The sequence below is a fragment of the Coccinella septempunctata genome, chromosome 5, assembly GCF_907165205.1.
Source record: "Coccinella septempunctata chromosome 5, icCocSept1.1, whole genome shotgun sequence".
Taxonomy (NCBI): Eukaryota; Metazoa; Arthropoda; class Insecta; order Coleoptera; family Coccinellidae; genus Coccinella; species Coccinella septempunctata.
In genome coordinates this window covers 11,848,012-11,875,983 of record NC_058193.1, presented here as the reverse complement: position 1 = coordinate 11,875,983, position 27,972 = coordinate 11,848,012, and the positions used below count along the sequence as shown (strand labels likewise).

The 27,972-nt window shown below is 36.9% G+C and overlaps 1 protein-coding gene across 1 annotated transcript in view; it reads right to left on the bottom strand.

Moving 5' to 3' along the window:
- Positions 1-16,898, bottom strand: part of LOC123314006 (cAMP-specific 3',5'-cyclic phosphodiesterase-like) — a 48,419-nt gene extending 31,521 nt beyond the window's left edge. The window contains exons 1-3 of the mRNA XM_044899118.1: positions 16,655-16,898; positions 5,792-6,168; positions 5,487-5,705 (exon numbers count right to left, since the gene is read on the bottom strand). Coding sequence (XP_044755053.1) covers positions 5,487-5,705; positions 5,792-6,168; positions 16,655-16,898 — 840 coding nt within the window. The remainder of the gene's footprint in view (positions 1-5,486; positions 5,706-5,791; positions 6,169-16,654) is intronic.
- Positions 16,899-27,972: the final 11,074 nt, after the last annotated feature.

Below are 27,972 nucleotides of genomic sequence, written 5' to 3'. Positions count from 1 at the left end.
AGCCTGGGCTAAGGCATCATCTACGGTTTTAGGGCGTGCTAGTCTCAGGGCTTGTTGTATTTCACCATCCTTTATCCCATCCACGAATGTCTGGATTGATAGCTGTTCCAGGAAGCTATCTGGAGCAGATGGATAAGCCAGCCTGACTAATCTCGCCACATCAGCTTCAAACTCCTGGAGATTTTCCCCTGTTTTCTGCACTCGGTTCTTTATTTGTGCATGGTATACTTGTTGCAGATGAGCATCGCCATATCTCATCTGAAGTTTCGATGTAAGAACTTCGTAACAGGCTTGTTGACTCTCCGGGATCGTCTGTAGAATGTTGAGTGCCTCTCCTCGTAGAGCTATAATTAATGCAGTGGCTTTTTCGTTGTCGGTCCAATTGTTCGCCAGCGCAGCAGCTTCAAACTGTTTTTGATATGTCGACCAGGGTATTTTTCCATCAAAAATTGGAGGCTTGATCTTCATTCTACTACCTTCGCCGTCATTTTCCGCTTTCGCTGTGCTGTAGGGTGTTGAAGCCAGAATATCTGTTCTGTTTGACATTCTTTTCAAGGAATCTATCAATTTGGCATGATGTTCAATTAATCCTGCCATCTCTTCAAATTTTCCATTAACTTCATCATAAACCTTGTCAAACTTTTTATCAACTTCGCCAAATTTTTCGTTCACTATATCAAACTTTTCGTCTACTTTATCAAATTTTTCATTTATGGTTTCCAGTTTCTCATCCAATTTATCTGTTAGTCGACTCACCACATCATTACAATTTTCCTTAATCTGGTCCATTTTTTCATTCAATTTACAAGAGTTCTCGTCCATTTTCTCATTCAATTTTCGAGAATTTTCTTCCAACTTACAAGAATTCTCGTCCATTTTCTCATTTAATTTTCTCAAAAAGTCCATTACCGCTTGAGTCTCCATCGCGTTCTGCAGTCTTGTGGTCACTGGCATGAACTCCAAATATCCAAAATTATTTATTTAATTCGAGCGATGTTGAACCGCACACTTGACACCAATGTAACGTTTTCTTCGCTTGATTAAAACGTCCAACTTATTAAAATTATTTATTTACACTCAATACACATATAACTCACAAACTAACTATTACACTACTATTTATTTTCACTCTTGTTTATTTGCACTAGTCGCTTGCACTGTTACTGTACTTGTACTTCCTACCTGCTCCTCCGCTGGGCTTATATAGGCGCCGGAAACATTCAGGTACCTTCGCGAACCTTTCGCGATTCTTCCAGAAGGAAGCGACCGCCCTGGTTCTCGAAAGGTCCGACCGCAAGGGCCGGACTGGTTACAATACTTTCATCGTCTATTATTTTCATTGATGATAGTAACGTCAAGGAATGAAGGACAACTCAAGTATCACCCAGAGTGATTATAAATTGTTATTTAGACATAACAGTGCCACACCAAAACTATATTGTCAGAGAAAGGTACATGAGCCCAATGTATGTCTTAGACCTATAGTAAGTAGTATTAATTCACCAGGATACAACATTGGTAAGTTCTTACACCTTATTCTCTCACAAGTCTTGTCGACTTCGACCTTTAATATCAGAAATTCTCATGAATTGGTTGAAGTGATACAGAATATCGTGGTACCTGAAGGTTATATTCTTGTATCATTCGATGTTGTATCCTTATTCACAAATGTACCAAAAGAGTTGATTATTAGAGTAATTAGAAAGCGGTGGAGGTATATATCCAATTTCACATATTTAGATGAAGATGTGTTTATAACATTGGTTGAAATAGTCTTTGATAGTGGTTATTTTGCATTCAATGGTACCTACTTCAGGCAAATATATGGCACAATAATGGGTGACCCAGCCAGCCCATCATTTGTAAATCTTGTAATGAATGATTTATTTGAGTTTGTAGTTGACCAAATTCCATTTGCTGTTCCCCTGCTTAGACTATATGTAGACGATACCATCGCTTTAATACCTAAGAATAGTTGCAATTTCCTACTACAATTACCCAATTCATACCACTCTTCAATTAAGTTCACCATGGAAATGGAGAACCAAATGTGTCTGTCATTCCTTGACGTTACTATCATCAATGAAAATAATAGACTGTTGTCTAAGTGGTACTATAAGCCAGCAAACTCCAATCGCTTACTGAACTATCATAGTAACCACAGTGTACCCCAAAAAACAAATGTAGCCTATAATTTAGTAAAAAAATCCTTAACCCTTAGCGACTCCAGTTTCCATGGCGAAAATTTAAGAGTGGTTAAAAAAATCCTAATAGACAATAATTATCCAATATACTTCATTAATAAGATCATAAAAAGAGTTGTTGAACATTTAACTAGTGCGGTGAATAATCCTGATGTTGGGTTGGACCTTGAGATGAGTAGTAAGAGATATTTTAAATTTCCATTTATACCAGACCTCTCTTATAAGATAAAAAAGATTTTCAATGAATATAATTGTCTGTGTGCGTTTTATAACTTGAATACAACAAAAAAGTTTTTCACTCGTCTCAAAGATCCGACCCCCTAAGAATTGCAAACAGAGGTAGTATATAAGATCCCCTGCCTGGACTGTGAAAAATGTTACATAGGACAGACCAAACAGTATGTGAAGGAAAGAATAAAACAACATCAAACAGATCTAAAAAGTGCACGCAACATAGACAAGACAGCCCTTACTAACCATGCATTAAAGAAGAAACATCAATTTGATTTTAAGAATATCACAGTTCTCGACAGAGAAAAGTTTACTTGCAAACGTAATATTAGTGAGATGCTTTACATAAAAATGAACAACTCTGTAAACTTTAGGGAAGATGTTAAGAACCTTAGTTTAGTGTATGACTTTTTACTAGATATAACATGACAGGATGATAATAGGTGAAGTAGTGAAATGTAATTTTGTTGAATATAATTTTTAATATAGTATTTCAGAAGAATAATTAAGCCCATGAGTGTTCTTCTCTTTTTTCTTTTGTTTAGTTCTGTGTAGTCTACTGACGGCTCAGTGGTTTTGTCCACTGCGCAGTATTTTTGTAAGTTTGTGAGGTTATGGTTTTATAATTTAACAGCTTTAATGTGCACGTGCTATTTTTGATATTATATTGCTTTAATTTGGCTAGATGTTCCTTTGTGTAGTATTCTTTGACTGCATTTAACATAGCAGAATATTGGTAATGCCTAGATTATTTCCTTGATGATTATGTACCTGAAACTCAATTGATTTTACAGCCTTGAAAAAGAGGATATACAGGTCCTCGAAACGTCGGCAACTATTTTGTAGCTTTGGCAGAAATAAAGGTCCACATTCCCGATATTCCTTTTTATTTATTGTTCTTAATATTTACCACAAATATAGTTCAGATTTTCGTATTCACTACATCAAAAGCATCAAACTGGTATATCTTCCAATTTTCGACATCAAGTTATAACAACAAAATTCAAGGATTTATCGGAGCAACCAATAAACAAACCTAATCAGTTAATGTGCTCGTCACAGAAGAAGACAATGAGGTTCAGTTACCGGAAAATTCGAGTAGACAAGAGTAACCGATGTGACCGGTGCTGTGGACAGTCAGATTAGAGTGAGCGTAGCGTTGAGAAAAAGATTAGGTTAAGTCGTCAATTGTCGAATGTGAAGAACATTCTTTCTTGAAGATTACAAAAATAAAATATTAAAAACTAGAAAGTCTAATTTTTCAAAGTCAAATCAAAATAAACATCACAGACTCGTGTATCACTCGATTCGGACGATGCAGAAAGTTTGACACCATACCGTTTCTTGATTCCCTTGGAATCAAGACCTCCCATATTATTCACCATCATTCACCAAAACTGTAGAAAAAGACTTGAATTTGATGTCTTCTTGGAGAGCTGCACAAAGGTTAGCCGATATGTTTTGATCCAAATGGTCAAGAGAATATTTACCTACGTTGATCAGAAGCAGTTAATGGTATAGAGAGAATGGAGAAAGAGGCTACAACTGGGAGACGTTGTTATAATGGTGGATCCAGATGGGCCTAGGAATTCATGGCAGAAGGCTGTTGTTATCAACGTCTACCCAGCAAGGGATGGAAAAATACGACCAGTGGATGTTTTAGAAACTCCAACAACACCATTTATCGAAGACATGTTGCAAAACTTATTGTTTGAGATATTAAGAAGTAATGGCCCATTTCCCAGATTAATTACTAGGCATGAGAATTATTGTATTTTTCATAGAATCAAAAGATGTTGTTCATTTCAACTATAAAGTATTCATGAATGGATGTTTCCAAGGTTTCCAAAAAAAAATATATTGAAAAAATATGTATTGACACTGACGACAGATTTTCATTTTCACCATATTTTAAGAAGAAATCGACCTTCGACAGGATATAAACCTATTAATTGAAAATAAAGACTAAAACAGAGAGAGAAAACACATCGGAAACACATTATTCAAACGCGACGAGACCCGATGAAACGTGATGCGTGTTGAGTCGAATCAAATGTATTGTTTTCTATAGACCAGAATCATACTATGAATACCCTATGCGACGCCACGCGCGTACAATTCACCCGCACCAGACGCGTCAACTCGCGTCGCGTTTTATTAATGTATTTCCACCTTTATTTCATGTTGCGTCCACATGTAGCGTTTGTGTAGGTACGCGTCAAAACGCGAGTTTCCCTATTAAATTTTCGGTTTCCAGAGTGTTTGTTTTTTTTCTAGTTTGAATTACTTCATCCAGAAAATATTTCAGCAATTTCTTTCCAACATGTATTTTTAGTAGGTATGTATAAATTGGAATACTTGTTCGGGAGATTTCATATCCCACAACAGAATTCTCTATTTCACATATTCACATCCCATTCAAAATTTGAAAAAAAGTGTGTGAAACAAGTTGGAAACATTTCCTAAATACGAAAAATAGTGCTTTTTCCAACTTGTTGCACAAATACATATTTGAAATATCAATGGAAATTACAATTCCGAAGGAATTGTCGCTCCAATAATGTGAGGTACTTATGAACTTAATATTTCATTCTTCCGATGCGCCCGGATAGGCGCTCGAACTAGAGTGTTGTAAACTGTACAGAACTACTTCTTTTTGTATTGAAATATTTATATCCCTTCATCGATGAAAATTTCCATATCAATATTATCGCGTTCCATATCGAAAACTCCACTTCCGTTCTCACGCAGCCATCAACGCTTGAATACTGGACGCTACCATTGAAGCGAATTATTCATAACGAGTAAAGAATTCTTCGCTTCTAACTCAGATTTTATTTTCATTCATGGTGGCAAGAATCCATACTCACGCTTTTAGGTATATTTTCCCTTGACGGGGATGCATTAGAAAAATATGTGGTTTATTTCCAGAGAATTTAACATCCATTGACGGGTTTCAGCGCTTTCATTTTGAGCTTATTGGTAAAACAAATATGTTAATTATATTTCAGACTTATGACCAATCCTGTATATTTTATAATATAAACCTACCTGCGATTTTTCAATCGTTGCCGAGTGCCTATCGCACATGGGACTTATATCCATTTTGGCTTCCCTTTCTTTATCGCCCTGTTGAAAAAATTCTTCCATAAGTCGTTCGACCCACTGTTTATACAACGACAATGGTTTCGTAGGATTACTCAGATCAGCACAATGGACTAGATTTTCTAATACTTGAATACGGTCAGTGTAGTTGTCCAGCAACAAAACCTGAATAAAAATGAATAATGATATTTCTTACAGAGAAATTTGTGACATCATTCGATATGTGAACACTTGGGAGAATATTTCCTTACCCCGGACCCAGCGACTTTTTTGGTCTCGACCATCGTTTTTAAATCAGCAAGCAGACTCATGTGCTTGGACATATCTGTGCTCAGCACCATGTCTATAACCATTTTACGCAGGGTCTGTCTCTGCTTCTTTGTCATGTTACAGAATATATCACATCCATCGTTCTGCAATAATTTGAAAGCCACTGCCAAATGGTGGTTCTCCAACACGGATTCGTCGTTATACATCAACGCCAACTCGCTGCTGGAATTGATCAAGAATTGGTTCGTCAAGCCGGGATGGTCAACATCGTGAATGCAGGCCGCGAACAGGGCTGCGGTTATTTCGAGGGGTGTGAAGACCGACTCCAAAGCTGGAGTATTCAATAAAACATGAGTTCCTGAAAGAAAATTAGGTCAAAAAGAATTAAGCTATTGATTAAGGACAAAGCATATCTGCTTTTCATTGAAACGCTATAGATTGGTTGGTAAAACTTTGACACTATAAGCCTCGATGAACGAAAATAATACCGAAATTAAAATGTGAATTGGATGCGACAAAATGGAATCATGGAAAAAACACTCGACACACATTATTTTATACGGATGTGTTGCTCCACCTGTATATTGTCACATGGTGCTTGTTCATCATTCCGATAGTGGGAGTTGAGCTGCACCCATGGAGTTAAAATTACTGCATAATGTATTTTCAAAGAAAATCAAATTTCGTGTTGCAAGAGTCAACAGTTCAATCACTTTCGAACATATGCAATGTTCGATTTTTAAATTTTCAGTCAAATTCCATTGAAGCCAAAGCTAGAAGTTATTAGATACGGCGGATTTTTATTTCGTTTCTCGAAATTTATAGGAAATTTGAAAAAATTCACATTGAGCATTAATTCATCCAATTAAAACTGTATTACATGAATAAAATGTCGAGAATAAGTATTTGACAGAAATCCTGATCATTATAATAAGGTTAAATATTTTACCTAAAAAATAACATATTAATATTCATTATTGTTAAGTGATGTCATTGTTCTCGATTTGGAGTAATAAACATAGAAATCAAATTATATAGGGTCTTTCACGAGGAACCTCACCCATATTTATACGGGAAACTACTGAACGTATTTTCATGAAATTCAGCACTTATAAGTATTTCACGATGCTGATGGAATCTAAAATATTTTCAAGGCATGAGCACCTCCGGTTTTTCCGGAAATGACGTCAACTTCCGTTTTTCAAATTAGAACACCATTTTTTTATTGCAGAAATAGATTCCTTAGAAAATTTCAAGTTATTTTGATGTAACATTTTTCAGTTTTGGTTGGAAAATTCTCTCTGCGCGGGAAAATTCGAAAAAAAAAATCGAAAATAGAGCTCCGCTGAAACAAGAAAAACTTCGAAGTTTTTGTGTGGAAAATTTTCATTTTTGGGATTTTCCAAGATGTAAGATTGATGTATCCACTTTGAAAATCGAAATCGCGATTCATGATACAGGGGGTGAAAAAATCGCTTTCAAAGTTAGGGATGACAAAATCGTGAAAAATCAATTTTTTCAAAGAAAACCTCATTTTTTTATGGCAGATATTGAATCTACGTTAAAAAATAATGTTAGTGTATGCATCACACCCTTGCCCTAAAGTGGATATTTTCTGAGTTATTCACAAAAAACTGTTTTTCGTCTTGAATTTTCAGCTATTTCTTTTCCCTTCACGCCAAAAAGATGAAATTTTCAGGAACTGTTATTTGAACCATGCTGTAGATTTTTCACATCTTCTTGAAACCGACTTCAAGTTACTATTAGGAGAACCATGGCAAACTCTCGCAGTTATAACTAGAGAAGATGCTCAAAGTTTTGACCGTTAATTTCTAGACATTTATTTATAAATTTATATGTCTCAGGAATGCTTCGTGCGTTGCCCTTCTTATTTCATCGGGAGGAAGAGATCTGCAAAAGTGTTTAAAAACCAAATTGAGTTTCAAAACTATCAATCTAAAAATCTAAACAAACCTGAACGCATTTCTGATTCGTTCTATGCAGTCCTCTTTATCAGTCAGGGGAGTTGAGTAGACAATATTTTTTATCCTACCCTAAACATAATAGTCTAACGGAGTTAAATCGGGAGAACGTGGTGGCCAAAGATGTGGACCATTGTTCGCCAACCATCGATCTTCAAATAGCCTGTAGAGGATATTTGACACATTGAGTGAATTGTGTGGAGGCGCGCCATCTTGTTGATACCATAAGTCATTATGGTTCTGTACTAGCGGCTCAATTATTTGAGTCAATATGTCAGAATATCTATCTCCTAAGGGAGAACATTCTTTAAATAATGCAAACATGTGTAGTGTTCTATCTTACCAGTTCCATCATAAATGTGAACATCGAGAATTGCATTATTTTTGATGGCGCAAAAAACATTGAAACTCCAGGTCTCTTGAAAGTTCCATTGTCTGAAGTGGTGGTTGTTCTCTTCATCCCAATAATGACTGTTATGCCTATTGAAAGAACCATTCTTTGTGAATTCAGATTCATCTGTCCAAATTATACAGTCCAAAAAGTTTTCATTCTCTTGAAATCGAATGATCATGGCTTCGCAAAACTCTGTTCTCCTGACGAAATCAGTTTCCTTCAAATGCTGTACGCCTATTGAATTTATATGGGTCCATTTTATGTTTTTTTTATATTCTCCAAACACTCGATTGAGATAATCCCAGATCAATCTCGGCATCTTTGAGAGAATTTTGAGGATTCACACGAAAATATGCAAGAACTGTAATTTCGTTGTTCTCATCTTCTACTACACTTTTTTCTCTGTGTATAGTTTTCTTAACGAAAGATCCGACATTTCTCAAGTTTGTCATGGTTTTGTTAATGGTATCTCTCGTTGGTCTGGGTCGGTCAGGAAACCTCTCAATTAACAGTCGAATCGTTCTATCTACAACTTTATTACATTCTCCATGAAGTAGAATGAGATTTAAATAATCTTCAGTGGTAAAATTAGGCATAGTGATCGATTTTAGAACTTAATACGAATTATCACCAAATTAATAGTAATCACAAAATGCTACTGAATAAAGAGGAATTTGGCAGATGTAATTAATGATATCTATCATTAAAAAAAAAAGAATGTAAAACATGGTAAGTTTTTGCATATGGTTCATAAGGAATTATTTATTTATCACTGGAGAGAAAACCGATGGCCGATTAATTGAAATAAAAAGGTTTCCGATACAAATTCGAATCAAAATTCGCCATCTATTTAGGAACAACCTGTAACTTTTTTCTCTTGCATATTAGGGTAGTAAAATCTAAAACATGGTTTAAGTAGCGCTTTCAGACGACTATACTAGCGTCTGATTTTGATTTAATCGCTTTGACTGAGACGTGGCTGAATGCGGGTGTGTTTAGTGAGGAACTTTTTGATGATCGATATGTGGTGGTTCGAAAAGACAGAGATACGTGTCAAACTAGGGGTGGAGGTGTTCTTCTTGCACTTAAAAGTGATATAAGATTCGAGGTTATCAAGGCGGATACTGAAGCTGAATGTATACTGGTTAAATCAATATCAAGAAATTATAAATGTTACATATCTGTTGTCTATTTTCCGCCTAACTCAGAGTATGATATACACGATAATTATTTTAGTATGTTTGATAGAATGCTATTGGATGACGATGATTTATTAATTTTCGGTGACTTTAATGTACTACAATAACTTTCTGAACTTGTTCGACTTGAAACAACATAACGATGTAGTGAATTTCATGGGTCGCAGATTGGATTTGATTTTGTCGAACATGTCAGTGTCTACTGTGATTAAATCCCAATGTACTGTTGTAAACGAGGATAGATATCATCCAGCACTCGAATTTTCCGTCGATTATTCACATTATAGGTCAAATAGTGGATATGACAATGAATTTAGTTATAACTATTCAAGAGGTGATTACATACTCCTCTATAATCTTATGTCACAGTGTGATTGGTCAGATGTAGTTCGATGTGATGATGTTAACAAGAGTATAAACCTTTTTTATGATATAATGTACAATATATTGGACCAAGCTATTCCCAAATTCAAAAGAAGTAATTCAGTCAGTGCAAGACGTAAATTTCCAATATGGTTTTTGCTGATTTGAAACAAAACATAATGAAAAAAAAATAGACTTCATAAAAGGAAACATATAGGTGTTGAATTTACGGAGTTGAGGAAGAATATTAAGCAACAAACGAAGCTTGAATATGTTGAATATAAAAAACAATTAGAAATGAATTTCAAGAATGATCCTTCCACTTTTTGGTCATTTATGAAAAAGAAAAAATCTCAGAATAAGGTATCATCAATGATGACATTCAGACAAGAGTATCTCAATAACGCGGAAAGCATATCGAATGCCTTTGCTCAGTTCTTTGAATCAATTTACACTTTGGATTCTGATTGCTACGACACAGTGTCCGATTGGGGAACTTTCAGTTTCTCCTTAATAACAGAGGACGCTCTGAGAGAAAGTGTCAAAAAGTTGAAGCCAAAAAAAACCTTAGGCCCAGATAATATTCCTTCTTATATTTATAAGGGGTGCATTGATTATCTGATAGATCCACTGCTTCATATTTTCAATTTGTCAATATCAAAGAATACTTTTCCCGATATTCTAAAAACATCGGTAATAACACTCATTTATAAGTCGGGGGAAATATGTCAAGTCGAGAATTACCGACCCATAAACATCGCGAATGCTTTGTCCAAGATATTTGAAAGGATAATATATCAAGATATAATACAAAATTCACATCTCAAGATTAATCCGATTCAGCATGGTTTTTCTAGGGGAAAATCGACGGTAAGCAATCTTTGTAGTTTTACTGAATTAGCAGCGGAAGCAATTGAAAGTGGTCATCAGCTCGACACAGTATATACTGATTGCGAGAAAGCGTTGGATAGGGTTAGCCATGCAATTCTTATTAGGAAGCTGGCTGCAGGACAGTTCTCGAAAAATGCCTGTAGTTTCGTTGACTCATATTTGAGGCAGAGACAGCAGTTCGTCAAGATTGGAGGTGCATATTCTCGATCTATTGCAGATATCAGATGTACCTCAAGGAAGCATACTCGGTCCACTGCTTTTTTCGATCTTTATGAATGATCTTCCTGCTCACCTGTATTTCTGTGTGGCTTTATTGTTCGCGGACGATTTCAAGCTTTTCAGGAAGATTGCTGCCTTTTGCAGAAAGACCTAGATGAAGTAGAGCGATGGTTTAAGATGAACAAGATGTCTTTGAATATCAAAAAGTGTCATGTTGTTAGCTACACACGGAAAATGAATCCGATACAATTCAATTATACAATCGGTTCACAAATAATTGATCGCAAATCGAAAACCAAAGATTTAGGTGTCATGTTTCAGCCGAATCTAAAGTTCAATAGCCACTTTGAATTATCAACCGCAAGGGCATATAGAATGTTGGGATTGGTCTTCAGAAATGCGAAAGATTTTAATTGTTCAACTATCCCTCTGCTGTACAATGCCCTCGTAAGACCTCATCTTGAATATGCCTCGGTAGTTTGGATGCCGTTCACAGTCACTACATAGACAAAATTGAGAAAGTTCAGAAAAGGTTTCTGCGCTATTTACACCTGATAAAATATAATGAATATCCATTTAGAATATCGTACCAAAACATGATGAAGGATTTCAGTATGATTTCACTAGATAATAGGCGTAAATTCAAGGCTGTGACCTTTATGTTCAAAGTTCTGAATAATGTGAGCTACCAAGATTGTGATTTTGTGAAATTTATTAATTTTAAGGTTCCCAAATTGAATTTGAGAATTTTAAACAAGGAACCTTTTCATGTAATACCTGGACACTTATCTCCTGTAAATTGTATGATGCATGTGTGCAATGAAATTGTAACAAAATTTGATGTGGATATTTTCAATACTACCATTAATGAATTGGAAACTATACTATTGTAGGTTAGAATATTTTCTCTGTATTGTCTCTGTTCTGCATTTGTAATTTACCTTTAAGGTGTTTATGTGGAATTAAATTGAATTGAATTGAATTGAAAAAAAAAAAGTAACAGTTCCTGAAAATTTCATCTTTTTGGCGTGAAGGGAAAAGAAATAGCTGAAAATTCAAGACGAAAAACAGTTTTTTGTGAATAACTCAGAAAATATCCACTTTAGGGCAAGGGTGTGATGCATACACTCACATTATTTTTTAACGTAGATTCAATATCTGCCATAAAAAAATGGGGTTCTAATTTGAAAAATTTGATTTTTCACGATTTTGTCATCATTTCATGAAAATACGTTCAGTAGTTTCCCGTATAAATATGGGTGAGCTTCCTCGTGAAAGACCCTGTATATTATTACAGAAGAATGCTAATCCAGTAGTAAGAAATGCGGCAAAAAATTGGCAGTGGTCGTTAATACGAATGCGCATCATTAGTTTATTTTCTAGCAGAACGTTGCCGAGCTTCTGTATATTCTGTCGATCGAATCTTATGAAGAGGGAACAATTCATGTAACGAAGGTATGTCGGACAACAACGCGTTTTCTTTCAGTCATTTGATTTTTCAATGTTGCACGACCTGCTCGGAGGTAAGGAGTTTTAAGTCGCATTTTCTGAAATGTACTTGTGTATTTGTTTATTATATTAAAAATAATAAATGCAAACAAAAAACTCAAAACTTGAATAAATTATCGAGTTCCACTGATAGCGAATTCCATTAATGGTATATAGTAGTATTGCACTAGATCAGGATATTTCAAAATTGTTGCACGGGTTTATAATATGCACTCAATGTTTAGGTACCTGCTCATCTAATGGAATCTGCGATAATATCGAATTGCATTGGTGATATTAAGTTTAGATCTTCTGGAATTTTTGTTGTGAGTTCCAAATATTTAGTAAGCACCAGTTGTTACCATGGAATTCGCTATAAAACTCCAATCTTCTGCCAATTCACGGTTTGGTCAAACATTCAATGAACACTCAATAATACCTCTACCGACAAATTCAGATTTGCACTCGACACACCTTACCTCCGAGATCCTGATATATTTTCATTCAAACCTGCAACATCATTGTACTGATTTTCTAACAAGGCATATATAAACACAATTAGTCATCCATGCATGTGTTCAATACCGAAAAGAAGTCCTGTATGAATCGAAAAATAAGTTTTTTTAACGAATGAAATATGTTTATTTTTCATTTATACCAAATAAACAATTCGACTGAGGTAGGAAAGTCTATGCAACGTTCGAGTTGAAATGAATTAATGTCGCGCATTCGCTTTAACGACAACTGTCAATTTTTCGCCGCATTTCTTACTACTTGGATTAGCATTCTAGAGTGAGTATATATATTATGATTTCTATGGTAATAAAGGAATTTCGTATCAATTGAATTCGTGAAATCAATTCATTTTCCACACCTTCGCACCTAAATTAATATGTTAAGCTACAAGGTGATACACTTTTAATATCCGTCATAAAAACCACTTTCATGAATAGCTGCAAAGTGTCAATTGCGTACAACAGATGAAGTGATACCGTTCTATACCTAACCTTGTGACGTCATCACAATAATCCATATATTTTATGGAATGATGTTTAGTTGATACCAGAAAAACATTCGCCAAGGTAGTGGAGGTTGTACACGCAGAGTTTTTCATCGTCTATGGCAGTTGATATTCATTCAATATTATTGTTAATTGTTCTGCACAGTGTTTCAATTGAAACCCAGCTTTATTCACGAAATGACGAAATTACGCAGAAATCACCCATAGCTTCGCTCGCGTCGTAGTACAGCTTTAACTTACTTATAGTCCACGAGGTGGTGTCACTTTTTTATTAGTGATTTATCTCCAACTCGAAAGTGATTAATTAGAGAGTTACACTATTACTGTACTCGAAATCGAAAGTCAGTCCGCGCGACCGTGGTGGGCGTGGGCGTGGGAGGCGGTGAAACTCGCCGGAAAAATCTAAAAAAAAAAGTGATTGATCTTCACGTAAAACATTGTGCTAATGTAAATTATTCATGATTATGAGTGAAAATGGGCGTTTATCACTTTCCCGATGGTGGAAACATGGTGGTCGGAAAAATCTGAAGTGGCCGATTTTCACTTGGAATTTTGAAGAATGATTATTGATCAAAATTATTGATCAAATTGAACCTAAAAATGGACGTCAGTCACGTTTACTGTAGTGGATTATGCGTCAGTCAGGCTTCCAAAGTCAAGGGCTTCCTTTGGCGCGCTGCACATTATGCAGTTCGACTGACGCATATTCCAATGGCATCGTGCCGGCTGACGATTATTTATCGAGTGTACATATTAATTACTTGTTTATAGAGGGTGTTTCATCATAAACTGGACAAACATATATAGTGGGTAAATGACACCGGGAGAATCACTTTTGCCTTATGACATATACCCCGTTTTCGACACATAAGCGAGAAAATGGGTGTTCAACGTCGTATTTGAGCATTATTCTAATGAGTGTGCTAAGTTTTGTATAATCCTCAAAGTAACGGTTTCTGGTCACATCGGAGTATTTTTGAGTGCTCAAATCAGACAAGATGAAGAACTCCGGAAAAAAAATTCAAAATGGCGGAAAACCTTCAATGTTCGTTAGAAAGGGGGATGGCGTATACCAATACTGATAAGGCAGATGCATTGGCGGACTCGATCGAACGAGAATCGAGAATAAATTAAAGGATAGACGACGATAATGAAGATCTGGAAGTTCTGGTTGAAGAAAATGATGGAGAAATGGATGAATTACCAGCGGCTGCTAAAATAGACAAACCAACATCGCCAAATGAAATCAGGGAAATTAGAAGTTTGAAGAAGGGAAAAGCTCCCGGAAGCGATAAAATAACGAATGTTATGTTGAAGAAATTACAAAGAAAAGGTATAGCCGCTCTAACAAATATCGCGAATGGAATTATGAGGACAGAATACTACCCAGAAAAATGAAAAACAGCGGAAGTCATAGTGTTCAATAAACCATTCAAAGAGAAGAAGTTCCCACAAAACTATAGACCGATAAGTCTACTGTCGGCGTTAGGAAAAGAAGTAGAAAGAATTATAGCCACGAGGCTAAATGAGGAAACCGAAAATCTGAAACTAATACCACCAGAACAGTTCGGATTCAGAAGAGAGCATTCAACAGAGCAACAATTATTAAGGCTTACAGAATACATTACAGAAAGATTCCAAAATAAACAAGCTACAGGTCTTCTTTTACTAGACGTCGCCAGAGCATTCGACAGAGTATGGCATTAAGGATTAATATACAAGATGAGATGTGCTGGATAATCGATCAAAATATGCAAGTTGATCCGGAATTATCTCAAAAATAGAAGATTTTACGTGAAAGTGGAAGGAGAATGCACCACAACAAGAGATATAGAGGCTGGAGTACCCCAAGGGTCAGTACTTGGGCCACTTCTTTCCAAATATACATTCACGATATTCCGAAGAATCAAAGAACCATGCTGACGTTTTCATGCTGACTACACAGGCATAGCAACTCGACACCGCAACCCAGAAGTAATAGAACGAGTTCTACAAGAAACGATTGACGAAACAAATGACTGGTGCATAAAGTGGAAAATCAAGCTCAATGGACAAAAGAGCCAAGTAATATTACTATAGAAGAGAAGACTGCGATCCACAACGAATCTAGAAGTTGACGGCGAAGAAAACGACTGAAAAAATGAAGCCAATATTTAGGAATAACGCTTGACAAAGGACTTACTTGGAAAAGTCATATCAAACAAGCAATCGAAAAAAGGAAAGCAGCGATGAATAGACTCTACCCTCTAATAGGAAGAAGCCACATGTCGAAAGAGACAAAATTGAATATAATCAAAGCCGTTGCTAGGCTTCAACTGACTTATGGTTCAGTTGCCTAGGGTTCCGCGGCAAAGAGCCACATCAAAAGAATTCAGGCAACTGAAAACAAGCTGCTACGATGTGCAATAGATGCACCTTGGTTTGTCAGGAATAGACGGATTTATAGGGACCTAATATGGGAAACCATAACGGAATTCATGAACAGAAAAGCAGAGAAATTATTCGAAGCCTAGTGCACTACGACCCAGAGGAAGACAAAAGGAGAATGCGAATTCACCGAAGGAGACCAAGAGATCAATTAAGAAGAGATCCCCACACTTGTTTTCCCTCAGGAGAGGTTTGCTCGTCTGTCTTGCAAATTTTCCCCCTGCAACACAAAAAAAAGATGATCCATCACTAGTTCAAAAGTGACGCCACCTCCCGTACTATTATTCTTTTATATATTCATAAAAAGAATTCAGCTAATAACCGTCTTCAATCATCTCATTATTCCAGATGAGGAATCAGGCGAACCATTGTGTGTAGAAAGTTTTCGGTGGGTCCAAGTGTCTACTTTTTATGAATAAACGTCTTAACTTTGTTTTAAACTGGGTGAAAATTTCGAAGGGACTTAAGGACTTTGGGATAACGGCATAGTATTCCAGAAGTTAGCAGCTACTATTCATTTTTCTTTACAATCTTCAAAATTCGGTACTCTATCCTGTCTTCCGATAGTGTTGAAGGGGTTCACTGATAATCATTAGCCGTAACCCTTAACCGCTTGTTTCACCAATGTTTATGTTTAATATATATTAGTCTTCGAGTTTATTATGTTATAATTATAAAAGAAGGTTTGATAACCAACAACAACATTTCTCCGATCTTAGTGATTTTGTCCCAACCAATAAGAATAATTTCTTGATTTCCTTATCCTTATCTAATCGAAAACCAATGTGTGGAAAGTGCAACAACTGGAGAGTCATATCCAATAATGCTCCAATTACGGGACAAAACTGGATTGAACTTACCTTGCGTTACATCCGCAGCGTGCAGAGAATTATGGAATGGATTGTCTTTGACATAGTGGTCTTCAAGGGTCATCATAAATGTGATGAACGTCTTCGAAGGTATTTTGAGCGTATTTAAAAGGTCACGGGAAGTGAAAGTTGTCCATGCCACACACGTTAGGGGCCTTCCGTTGCTTAAATAACCTAAAAATGAAAGTTGATTTGAGTGATTAATATAATATAACACAAGAACATCCAAATTCATCAATTTATTATTTACCTATCGGCTGATATTTTGCAGTGAAATATGACTTGAAAGTGTACCAAGAGTGTATTCATTTGGAGTTTTGAAAAATATCAGATTATTAGGTCCAACGTCTTTTCAGATACAATGATAAGTTTATTTATTTTTACAGTGTGAAATTTTTATATTTCTGAAACCATAATGTCAGTTCCTCGGTCAGTACGTATCTATGAAGCAGCTCCTCTTCATAGCTTGATTCATAAATATTGATACTACAAACAAGCAAGTTTTTTGTAACACAACATTTTTATTCATTATTTCTTTATAGTGTGAAGAGGCAGTTTTAGCTCCGCCACAAAAGGAAATTTCTTCACCGATATTTTCTTTATAGGACCTAACAATCGCAATATTTTCGAAGAAAACCGTTATATTATCATAAGGGGGATTTACCGATTGATATTATGTCATCGTTTCCCATCGATCAGTCCCATATTTGTAGCGAAAACCGTATGTCTTTTGTTTTCACAATTCATATATTTTATAAGTCTTTCCGTTCAAACGTACTTTTTCTGTCATTTTGACTCGAAAAACGGTCTTTCAACTTGTTCCGTTTTTCCTTCTCTTCAATTATTTCTGTGTCTTTCCCAACCAGTTGATTGACCGAACAATTTGAGTATATCCAATGGGTAAATGAGTAACCCATGGTGGGGACAGTTTTTCCGAGGAGAGGGGTACTTCTTCGAGGCCCGGTGCCGGTCAAGATCAGTAGGAATTGAGATCGATAGGTGAGTGAGTGACGACAGTGAGAATCTGTTTTCCGAACTAACGAGATTATAAACTCCAAGGCAAGTAATTGGTGACATTTATTTCTGCTTTATTGCACCTTTGTAGAGTAATATCCTGTCTAGACTTTTTGCTTGGCTGAAAATCTGAATTAATCGTAACTTAATCTAGCTATTCCCTCGATATAGATTTCTTTCCGTTACCGTAGGGTGGTATTTGGGTTCCAGGAGGACGTTGGGCTCCCTTACTTCACCGATACTTCATTTTTTCATCATTTCGTCCCTATTTCTAACAGTTTAAATTATAGGTTATAGGTTGGATCCATCGACCATAGAGATGGATTTCTGTGACCGTCATACACCGTCACCGCCGGACTCTGTGGTTGCTATTTGACAGTCAGCCATCTTGAAGTTACTGAGAAAGCGAGAGAGAGAGAGACCGAAGGTAACCGACTGGTGTACGTCCGTACCGATTTCTACCGAGAGGTGGAGTTACTGTAGGCTTTTGAATTTTGACTTGACTTAATTCAGTTTATTTTCCGATACCTTTTATATTTCTCTGAAGTTCATTAAATTTTGACTCGCCTTGATTCCGTGTATTTTCCGAAACCATTTACATTTTTCTGAATTTTATTTCCTTTTTATTGGAGTGACCGTGCTGAATTAACTTGTAATTATTTTACAAACCGTCCTACGCCGACTAGGCCCACCCGTTGACATTCATGATTTTATTGTAACTGTATATTTTTTGTATATTGTTTAATCCAATAGAAATAAATAGTTGAACATCTATTTTGTTGCCAATTATTTTGCCAGTGAGTGTATATTTTTTAAATCAGTTTCATCTAGGAGTTTAGTTAGAAGAGGAAAGTACTCTTTTTATCGCCTAAAGACCGTTGAAAAGCAGACACTAAGAAGGCGATACCTCCCTAGTCTTCATCAATACCCTTCTCCACTGATACTCGAGTCTACCCGGGCTCTCTAATTCTTGAGAGATTCTGTGAAAGATGAGGGGTTTTAGAGATTGCCCCACTGGCACCCGAGCAAAGGTAAGAAGCGGCCAGGGTACGAAAAAGTCTATCACATCTGGCGCCCGAGCAGGGACTTCTGCTGTTCTGTGAGTAGTTGATGTTACCGTAACCGTCCGTACCGTTTCTTTTCATTTCTTATCGAATCATAAAACTCTACACTGGCAAATTGCTAGCCGTTCTTTGTTTCTTGTATATGCCCATAATGTGCATATTGTAAATAACTCTTCTGATTGCTTGGTGCCGTGAAATTGACTGAAAAGCGACGAACTGACATAGGAGTTAAAGGCTGCGCCGTAGGACACACCGTTCAGGAAAAGAGAGCTCACCTGAGAAGGGCCATCCATTCCGAATTATCGTTCATACCAAAAGATGACATTGACCAGGCACCGGAAATTGGTTTTTGTGGTGCCAAATTGTGCAGCTTAATGAGAGAGATATGTGAGTTTGATATTGATAATGGAGACAATGAGTTGCAGCGCATTAGAAGCTGGCTACTGAACGTTCAAGGCCGACTGAGAAGTCTATCCCCGGAAGCTACCAGTCTGCTTCATAGGAAGACCGAGCTGGAGCACTTTCTGAGGGTGGCTATGAGATTGCTGGAGAATACTCAGTGGTTGGGTGGTGTTCCAGGAAATCCGCCAGCGCACCGTCGCTGATTGACCAGGAACTACCGGACATCTAATCTAGGCTTGGTCCAGACTTGATTTCATGTTCAACAACCGTTGGAGAGGCAGACTTGTTGAACTTGGGAGAAGATGGTGACATATCATGACCGACACCCCATGGTGACAGGTCGCAGCAAGACCGCCAAGACTATTCCATCGTTTCTACCGTTCCTGTATGGAAATGGAGCCTGATATTCGATGGGTCAACCAGCGTGACCTCATTCCTGGAGGAAGCTGAGTATCTTGCGGAGGCTAGAAGGGTGAGCCACAAACAGTTGTTCGAGTCAAAATACGAACTGTTACGTAAGGATGTTATAGACTAGTACATTCCCCGGAGAGGTACATTCAGCGACTGGACAGATTTCAAGGACCAACTCCGAGAGGCCTTTCTTCCTCCTGATTACGAGGACATTCTACTAGAGGAAATCAAGAAACGCACTCAAAGAACCGAAGAACGACTCTTGTTGTATGTAACTCGAATGCAAAATCTGTTTCAGAAACTGACCGTGAAGCGACCGACCGAGGAAGAGCAGGTGAATATCATCAGACGACGTTTACTGCCAGAATTACAAACCGCCCTGGACTCCCAACCAACTTCAACGATAGATGAACTGCTCCGAAAAGGAAACGTTTTCGAATTGGTCAAATGGCAAACTGCTAACTATGCTTCGCCACAAATACAAAAAGGTCTCATCAACAAACCGCATCTTACCTTCCAAAATCCCTCACCGAACGTCCAACCGATCGGAATGCACCCCAGCACACTGTCCGAACCGTCCGAAAAACTGAAACTTGTTCAAAACTCTACAGCACGTCAGAGACAAGATGAACCGAAGAATACCGTCCTAATGCCAACCGAACCCTAGTGCTGGAGATGTGGTGGTAAGGGCCATCTCCGAACACAGTGTACATCGCAACCGATACTTTTCTTCTCTCGATGTTGTAAGAATGTAATGTCCAGAGATTGTCAGTGTCCGTTACCGAGGAACTTCTCAAAACCGGATATCTGTCAGTTACACACAACCCCTTTCCCGGTTTTGCGGAAGGACACCGGATCAACCAGGTCCTTCATCAGCAGTGAAGCGGCTGCATGAAGGCGGCTGTAATGAAACTGAATTACTAAAGGACCAGCTCATGACACAGGAAAAGCAGAATCAGTTACCGTCATTGTTATCGTTACCGTCACTGCCGAATCCAGCGTTTCCCGACTAGAGGATTGTATCAGGAAAATTATATCGCCATTTTTGCGATTCCGATGATTTTATAGAGCCTGAACTGGGAAATCCCTGGAAGTTATGTATGCTGAAAGATGACCGAAGAGAAGTACCTCTCGAGAACCACGACTGACCGGACCGACCAACTGCTGGACACTTGGGAATAGCAGAAACAAAATTTCGTATAGCCCGCAGCTACTATTGGCCAGGAATGTTCCGAGAAATTGCCCAATATGTCTGAAAATGTAGCAAGTGTCACCGATACAAGGTTCCCCAGCAGAAGCCGACAAGGAATCATTCCTATGTGGTGGAAGAACCTTGTGAAAATGGATGGAATTTGGACCCATGAGAAAAGCTGTCCAAAGTGGTGGTTCAGGCTTCCGATGAAAATGGAGTAAATTCCGCCTCAAAACACGAGTCAACCGCAGATCGCCCAGCATTCTTGAATTTTGATGGGGAAATGCGTTCACCGAACGCCACATTTCCTACCGAGATTGCTAACAAGGATCGAAAGGATCACACCTAACCGGATACCGAACCGTAAGTTGCTTACCATGTTAATGATCTGAACCGTTCTGCTGAGACTTTTGAATTTGTCCGAACCGGATTGGCACTAGCCTTTGCCCAGCAAAGTCACTATAACCTACGTCGTAGGGACGGGCTTCATAGGATTGGACACCAAGTGTACCGAAAAGAGTATCAGTCGAGAGCGAGACGTCGAAGCGAGTAGACGCAGTTATGTTGATGTTATTATGGTTGACCTCGTTCTGGTGCCTTCCATGCAAAGGTTTGCCAATCAGTTTCTGCATTTTACTTTCTGCAGTATGTTCGACGTTTTCCAAGTGATCCTGTTGTAGCTTTAACGGCGTAGAACTATCAGGAGCACAAACTTCTCGATGGAGTTCTCACGAAATATTGTCAGGAAATTGTCCATCAACAATTCCTCTACCCCCAATATGTCGTGGCAGCTCTGTCCGTTCTATTGAGCTTTTGGGGTGATCTTTATTGTGTTTAATCAGCATCGTTCTTATTTTTTCTCTGTGAAGCTGCTAAATCGGTGGTCGTCCAAGAGATGATACCGAATGAATAGATCAGAGCCGAGCAAGCGTAGGTGTTAATCGCTTTTATCAGATTCTTGCTGTTAAGACCAGTTCCCATTATCCTTCTCAATCTTCGGGTGAACTCCTCCGTTATTTCCTTCTTCATCTGGATCTGATTGATTTTTCTTGCCTGTTTTATGCCTAGATACTTGTACAGTCCCTGGCCATATTATTAGACGCATTGATTCGATGCAAAATCTCAATGTTGAATTATTAAATTGAATGTATATGTTACATATACTTCATCTGTAAATGGTTTTCACATATAATCAGGTCGATTCTGTTCGCATCTTGTTATAACATTGCTAAATCTACAACATTGTTATAATTATAAAATATAGCAATATGACTGAGCGAACGAATATTCTGTTTCACCGTTTTACGCAAGATTAGTTATGACTTTTGGCCATAGCAATATTGTTGAAAAATAATCGAATGTTTGAGCTGACAACACTGTTTTGAAGGGTAAGATTCTCATTTCATAGAAAAGAGCACGTAATTCTATAATTGTTCTATTGAAAAGAAGAATAAGTTATGTTTAATCAAAGAGTATCATCAATTGATACTCTCTGCTTTAATGTTTTTTGCGGTATTTGGATTGTGAGTTTTCGGTTGAACTGTGTTCCATCAGATGGAATTGATTTGATAATCAATCTCCTAGAAATTCTCTATGGATTTTCACCCACTTGTAGGTAAAAAGGAACTGTATTTTTACTAGTGGGTTCCTCAACCAATCCATTCAACTCTTCTTTCCTTATTCAAGCGAAACAGTTCCAGAAACTTTTCATCAGGCAATTCAAATGAATTACTGGTGTCACTAATATGTCGAATATTTTCGCTATAAATGAAAAGTTCAAGTGAAGGTTTCCAAAAAGTTACTAAAACGAAGCATGTTTATAATTACTTGCCTACTTCCTAAATTTCTAACGCTTGAAAGAAATGGAAAAACAAGAGATTCACTGCCATTTTCAACTTTGTTATGAAATAGCAAGTACTTAAATGATGTTGCTGATATAGCAAACTGAAATAACAAGATCTTCTAGGAATTGACAGATCATATTGCTCAAAATCAATGATTAAAATACCACTTTTTCAAACTTTGCTGTGATAGCAATATCTTTTCTATAACCATATTACTATTTCCAAACAGAATCGACCTGAATATATCACATTCAATAAAAAATATTGATTTATTGATGATTAAACATGAAATTCTAATATTTTGCTGAGCCACCCTGTGTAGCTATGAGAGCTTCATACTATCAATGCAAAATTGTTCGGTTTGCTGCATGCGAGTATAATGATTTCATATGTGGATTATCGACATAACGTCGAACCTGCAGAATGCAAGACATAGTACTGATTCACACTTGAGTACTAATACTACAACATCAAAAATAAATGCCAAATAGAACAATTTAATGAGAGTCGTAGATAAAACTGACATTCTGTGCAAATGAAATTCAAATATTCTGCTTTTTCCTCGGGTAATACCAGTAAATATAAAAAAAAATCCTCAGTACGTCTAAAAAACTGGCCAGGGACTGTATGTGTCTCTTTCCTTTAATGCTTGAACTTCTGCGCCATCCTTGAGATTGAACGAACCATCTTCTATTTTCCCTCTCGTTATGTTCAGCAGTCGACATTTTTCCAATCCAAACTTCATTTTGATGTCTTCCGAGAATTCTTCCACCATTTTCAGCATCTGTTGCATTTGTTTTTTAGTAGATGCGAAGAGTTTCCAATCGTCCATGTAAAGGAGATGATTCAGTTTCATCATAGTTCTACTGCCGCTCTTGATGGAAAATCCGTAGTTCGTAGAATTAAATCTATGAGACAAGGGATTCAGGGCCCTGCAGAACCACAGAGGACTCAGCGAATCTCCTTGGAAAATTCTGCGTCTTATCGAAATAGATCCTGTTGTAATGGAGCAATCTGCTGCTTTCATTTGAGACTAGTACGCCAGGTTGACATGGCGGTTTTCAGGAACTTGACAATATTGGCATCCACCTTGTGAATCTTCAAGATCGTCAAGAGCCCTTATTATTATTATTATTATCAGACGAATGTGGACAAAGACATAGTAGGCATAAGTTGTCAAATGGCAAATAGAGAGAAAAGAGAAATAGATCCAACGAATGTAAGTAGAGCGTTGAATGGGGAAAAGAGAGAATTCTGGAAGAAAGCTATGGTGGATGAATTTGAAAATCTTATTAACAAGAACACTTGGAGTATCGTGAAGAACCAAGGAAGTAGGAAGATCATCCGAACAAAATGGGTATTCAGGACAAAATATAATGAGAATGAAGAAATTGAAAGGTATCGTGCCAGACTGGTAGCTCAGATGCCAGGCAAAGATTTTGATCAAACCTATTCTCCAGTGGTACAGAAAAAGACGATGAGAACGTTGTTTGCAATAGCAGCAAATAGAGATTGGACAATTCACCATATCGATATTACAGCAGCTTATCTCTTAGCCGACCTGAATGAAGAAGTTTATATGGAGATGCCGAAAGGCAATGAAGTAGTTTTCTATAGCCTGAATTGAAAATTTGTCGATTTACCTTCAAAGGAAGAAATCAAACATGATAAATTAGTTTGCAAGCTGAAAAAGAGTTTATATGGGCTTCATCAGTCAGGACTGATGTGGAACGTGGAATGTGGATTTTTTCATCAGAAACCAAAATTTTGTAAGGTCTATCGCTGATACGTCTGTTCATTATCAACATAAAAATAACAATATAATTATTACTACGTACGTCGATGATATATTATTATTTGGGAATCATTCAACACTATTCGTGTCCTAACTTCTCGAAATATTCAGTAATAGCTAGTGGCCAAGAGGACTGGGGAAATAAAATCCTTTATGTGTTGCCGACGTTTCAACCTTTATTTCTGGTCTTTATCAAGGCTATTCATATGAAGTACCCCTTATATTCTCCCTTATATTCTCCAGATATTTAAATGTTAATGTGGGCATTTGTCATCAAATAAAATTATTAAAGAATCCCTCATTAGAGGGATGAAGAGCTCTAATGAGTCCTCTTGGCCACTAGCTATTACTGAATATTATTTGGGACCAGTGCAGAAGTAGAATGTGTGAAGAAGAAATTCAATGAACGGTTTGCAGTAAAAGATCTTGGTGAAGTCAAGCATGTTTTATTCATGAGAGTATCTAAACGAGGGGATAATATCAGACTGGACCAAACAATGTACGTTTTTGAAATACTGAAGGAAATGAACATGTTAGAATGTAGAAAGGTATCTACTCCTTCACCAATTGGAGAAAAGAATAAATCGTGTGAAAATGACGAAGATATGTTAGATGATTATGAAAAGGCCATGTTTCAAAGAATCATTGGAAGCATCTTATATCTGTCCATCTCAAATAGGCCAGATCTAGCATTCGCAGCGACATTTATGAGTCAATTAAATCACAAATCAAATGTCCAACATTGGAAAGGAATGAAACATATTCTTAGATATTTAAAGGGAACAATGCATTATGGATTAGAGTATTGTAAGACTGGAAAGAAAATTGAAGTTTTTTGTGATGCAGACTGTGTGCGAACGAAGTGGACAGGAAATCATATAGTGGATATGTTTTCATATTAGCAGGAGGAGCTGTGAGCTGGACCAGTCGAAAGCAGCATTAAGTAGCATTAAGCACCGTAGAGTCAGAATTTGTTGCACTAAATGAAGCCAGCCAAAGAGTTTGTGTTTTTGCAGAAGTTGGTTGAGGAAATTTCTCAAACTGAATATTTTGAAGATGTCACATGAATATTGATAATCAAGGAGCAATAAAACTGGCAACTTCGGAGAAATCCAAACATATAGATCTGAGGATGTTCTACGTAAGAGACCTGATAGAAAATAAAATATTTCATCTGAAGTCTACTGAATCTAAGTCAAACGTCGCTGATCTATTGACGAAGACTATACCTTTGATTTTGATGAAAAACCATTTGAAAAATATGGGGATCAACGATCCAGGGGGAGTGTTAGAATGTGGTATTTAGATCGCTATTTATTTGAGTTTGAAGTTGAAGTGACATTCATTGTCAATAAAAATTTATAACTTGAAAAGACGTGGAAGTTATTTTATCTGCATTTTTTATCTCCCCTCTTCCTCAAAAGGTGAACATACGGAATATTACTGGAAAACCAAATTATTTGTTACTCCAAAAAATATCAATTCAATCACAAAACATAATTGCAAAACAATTATCATTTTACATCTCCCCCCCTTCAGGGTCGGGAGTAAGGAGCTAATTTATTGATATGTACATACTCTGACTTATTTCTACGACCTAAATCTACTGTATATATTACATTAGACATAATGTAATATATCTAATTTACCTCTATTTCCTAATTCTTCATACACCTCATCACCGATATTAAGTTCTACACTTTTCCTGTTCTTATCAATCCGCTACTCATTCCTATTATGACTTCTTTTAGAATTTTGATACGCTAATTCTCTATCTAGGTATAGCTAAATCAGATTTAGTACATAGAGGCAATAGAATTATATGTGATTGAACACGCCTCAGTGAATATCTTGGAGAGAAATTTGTTACACTATGAGTAGTCAATGAAATACCTTTAGTTGCCAAAAAACAAGAATCAGCAGAAATTGAGTCGGTATCGTGGCAATATATTTATTATTCAATTCTTACAAATTGCTACAGTTTCGAGGAACGATTGTCCTCTTCTTCAGGCTAAAAAAAAAAACAATGAACATACAGAATTCATCGAGTGCGAAAGGGAGGAGCCAACCAACCTACATATAATGAAATTAAGAAAAATAACGACATCAGCGGTATAACGAGAACAGATAGGGCATGACTCTACTCTAACCTAAAAAACGGTGCAGAAGTCATATGTACTATGACGGCCACAGAAAATCCTATCAACAATAGTCACAGAATAAACTACAACTAAAGATCCTCAACCAGTTGACTCCAACTTTTTCATACGATATTAGAAATTCAGCAGAACTTATAGAAAAACTGAAAGACATATCAGTACCACAAGACTATTGTCTTGTCTCGTTTGATGCGGAAAGTCTGTTTACGAACATAAAACAGCCTCTTGTTGAGCAACTTATCTTGGATAACTGGGATAATATACAGCCTTTTACTCAGTTGGACCTCAATAACTTTTTGGAACTGGTGAAGTCAGTTTCCGTAGTGGCTGTGTGATGTTCTTGGACCAATTCTACGAACAGGTTTCAGGATGCTCAATGGGATCGCCCAGCTCACCCAAATATGCAGATATGGTGATGGATTATGTTCTGTGTGAGGTGGTAAGAATATCTGGTATAGACCTTTTAATCTTGTGCTCGTATGTGGACGATGTTTTTGCCGTGATAATGAAGAGTTCAATCAACCGTGTTCTTGATGTTTTCAATGCTATTGACCCACATTTGAAGTTCACTTGTGAACTCGAGGATGAAGACTCATTCTCCTTACCATTTCTGGACGTACTACTCATAAGAGATCCCAATGATGGTCAAATTAGGACTAACTTATATAAAAAGCCCACAAGTACAAACCGGACTATAAATTTTCATTCTCTACATCCTTTGCACCAAATGTGATAAAAGAGAGAGTTAGGAGGGTTGCAAGATTAAGTGATCCCGTTTTTAGAAGAGACAATTTGAGAGTGTTGACAGCAGATCAGAATCAGTTAAGAATAATTTCCCCAGAAGATTAGTCAACAAATGCATCAATGACAATATAAATCAACCTAATGAAACTAGAGACAACTTTCATTATGTGAAGATACCACTAATTCCTGGTCTATCTAGCAGATTGATGTCAATTTTAAACCTAGATAATTTTAAGTTTGTCACATATTCCAAGAATACTTTGGGAAATATTTGTTTTTCGAAACTTAAGTCTAAGACGCCGAAAGCACTAGAATCAAATTTGGTATATAAAATAAATTGTAACAATTGTGATGGCTGCTACATAGGCACCACAAAACAACACCTAAAGATTGTCCAATCATAAAAGTTCAATAAGGAACCTATCCAACAATAAAACTGCCTTGGTAGAACACCATCTTGCCACAGGTCATAATTTTGATTTTGAGAGAACGTTTGCATTTTAGATAGAGAAAGAGACTATAGAAAGAGGATGATATCTGAGATGGTTTGTATAAAAAAGTTTGATAATTCTGTTAATTTTAGAAGTGACATAGACAATTTAAGTAATACATATTGCCATCCCATCAATAAAATTAAAATTTAGAATGGATAGTTGTTGACGAACATAACAGTGGTGTCTACAC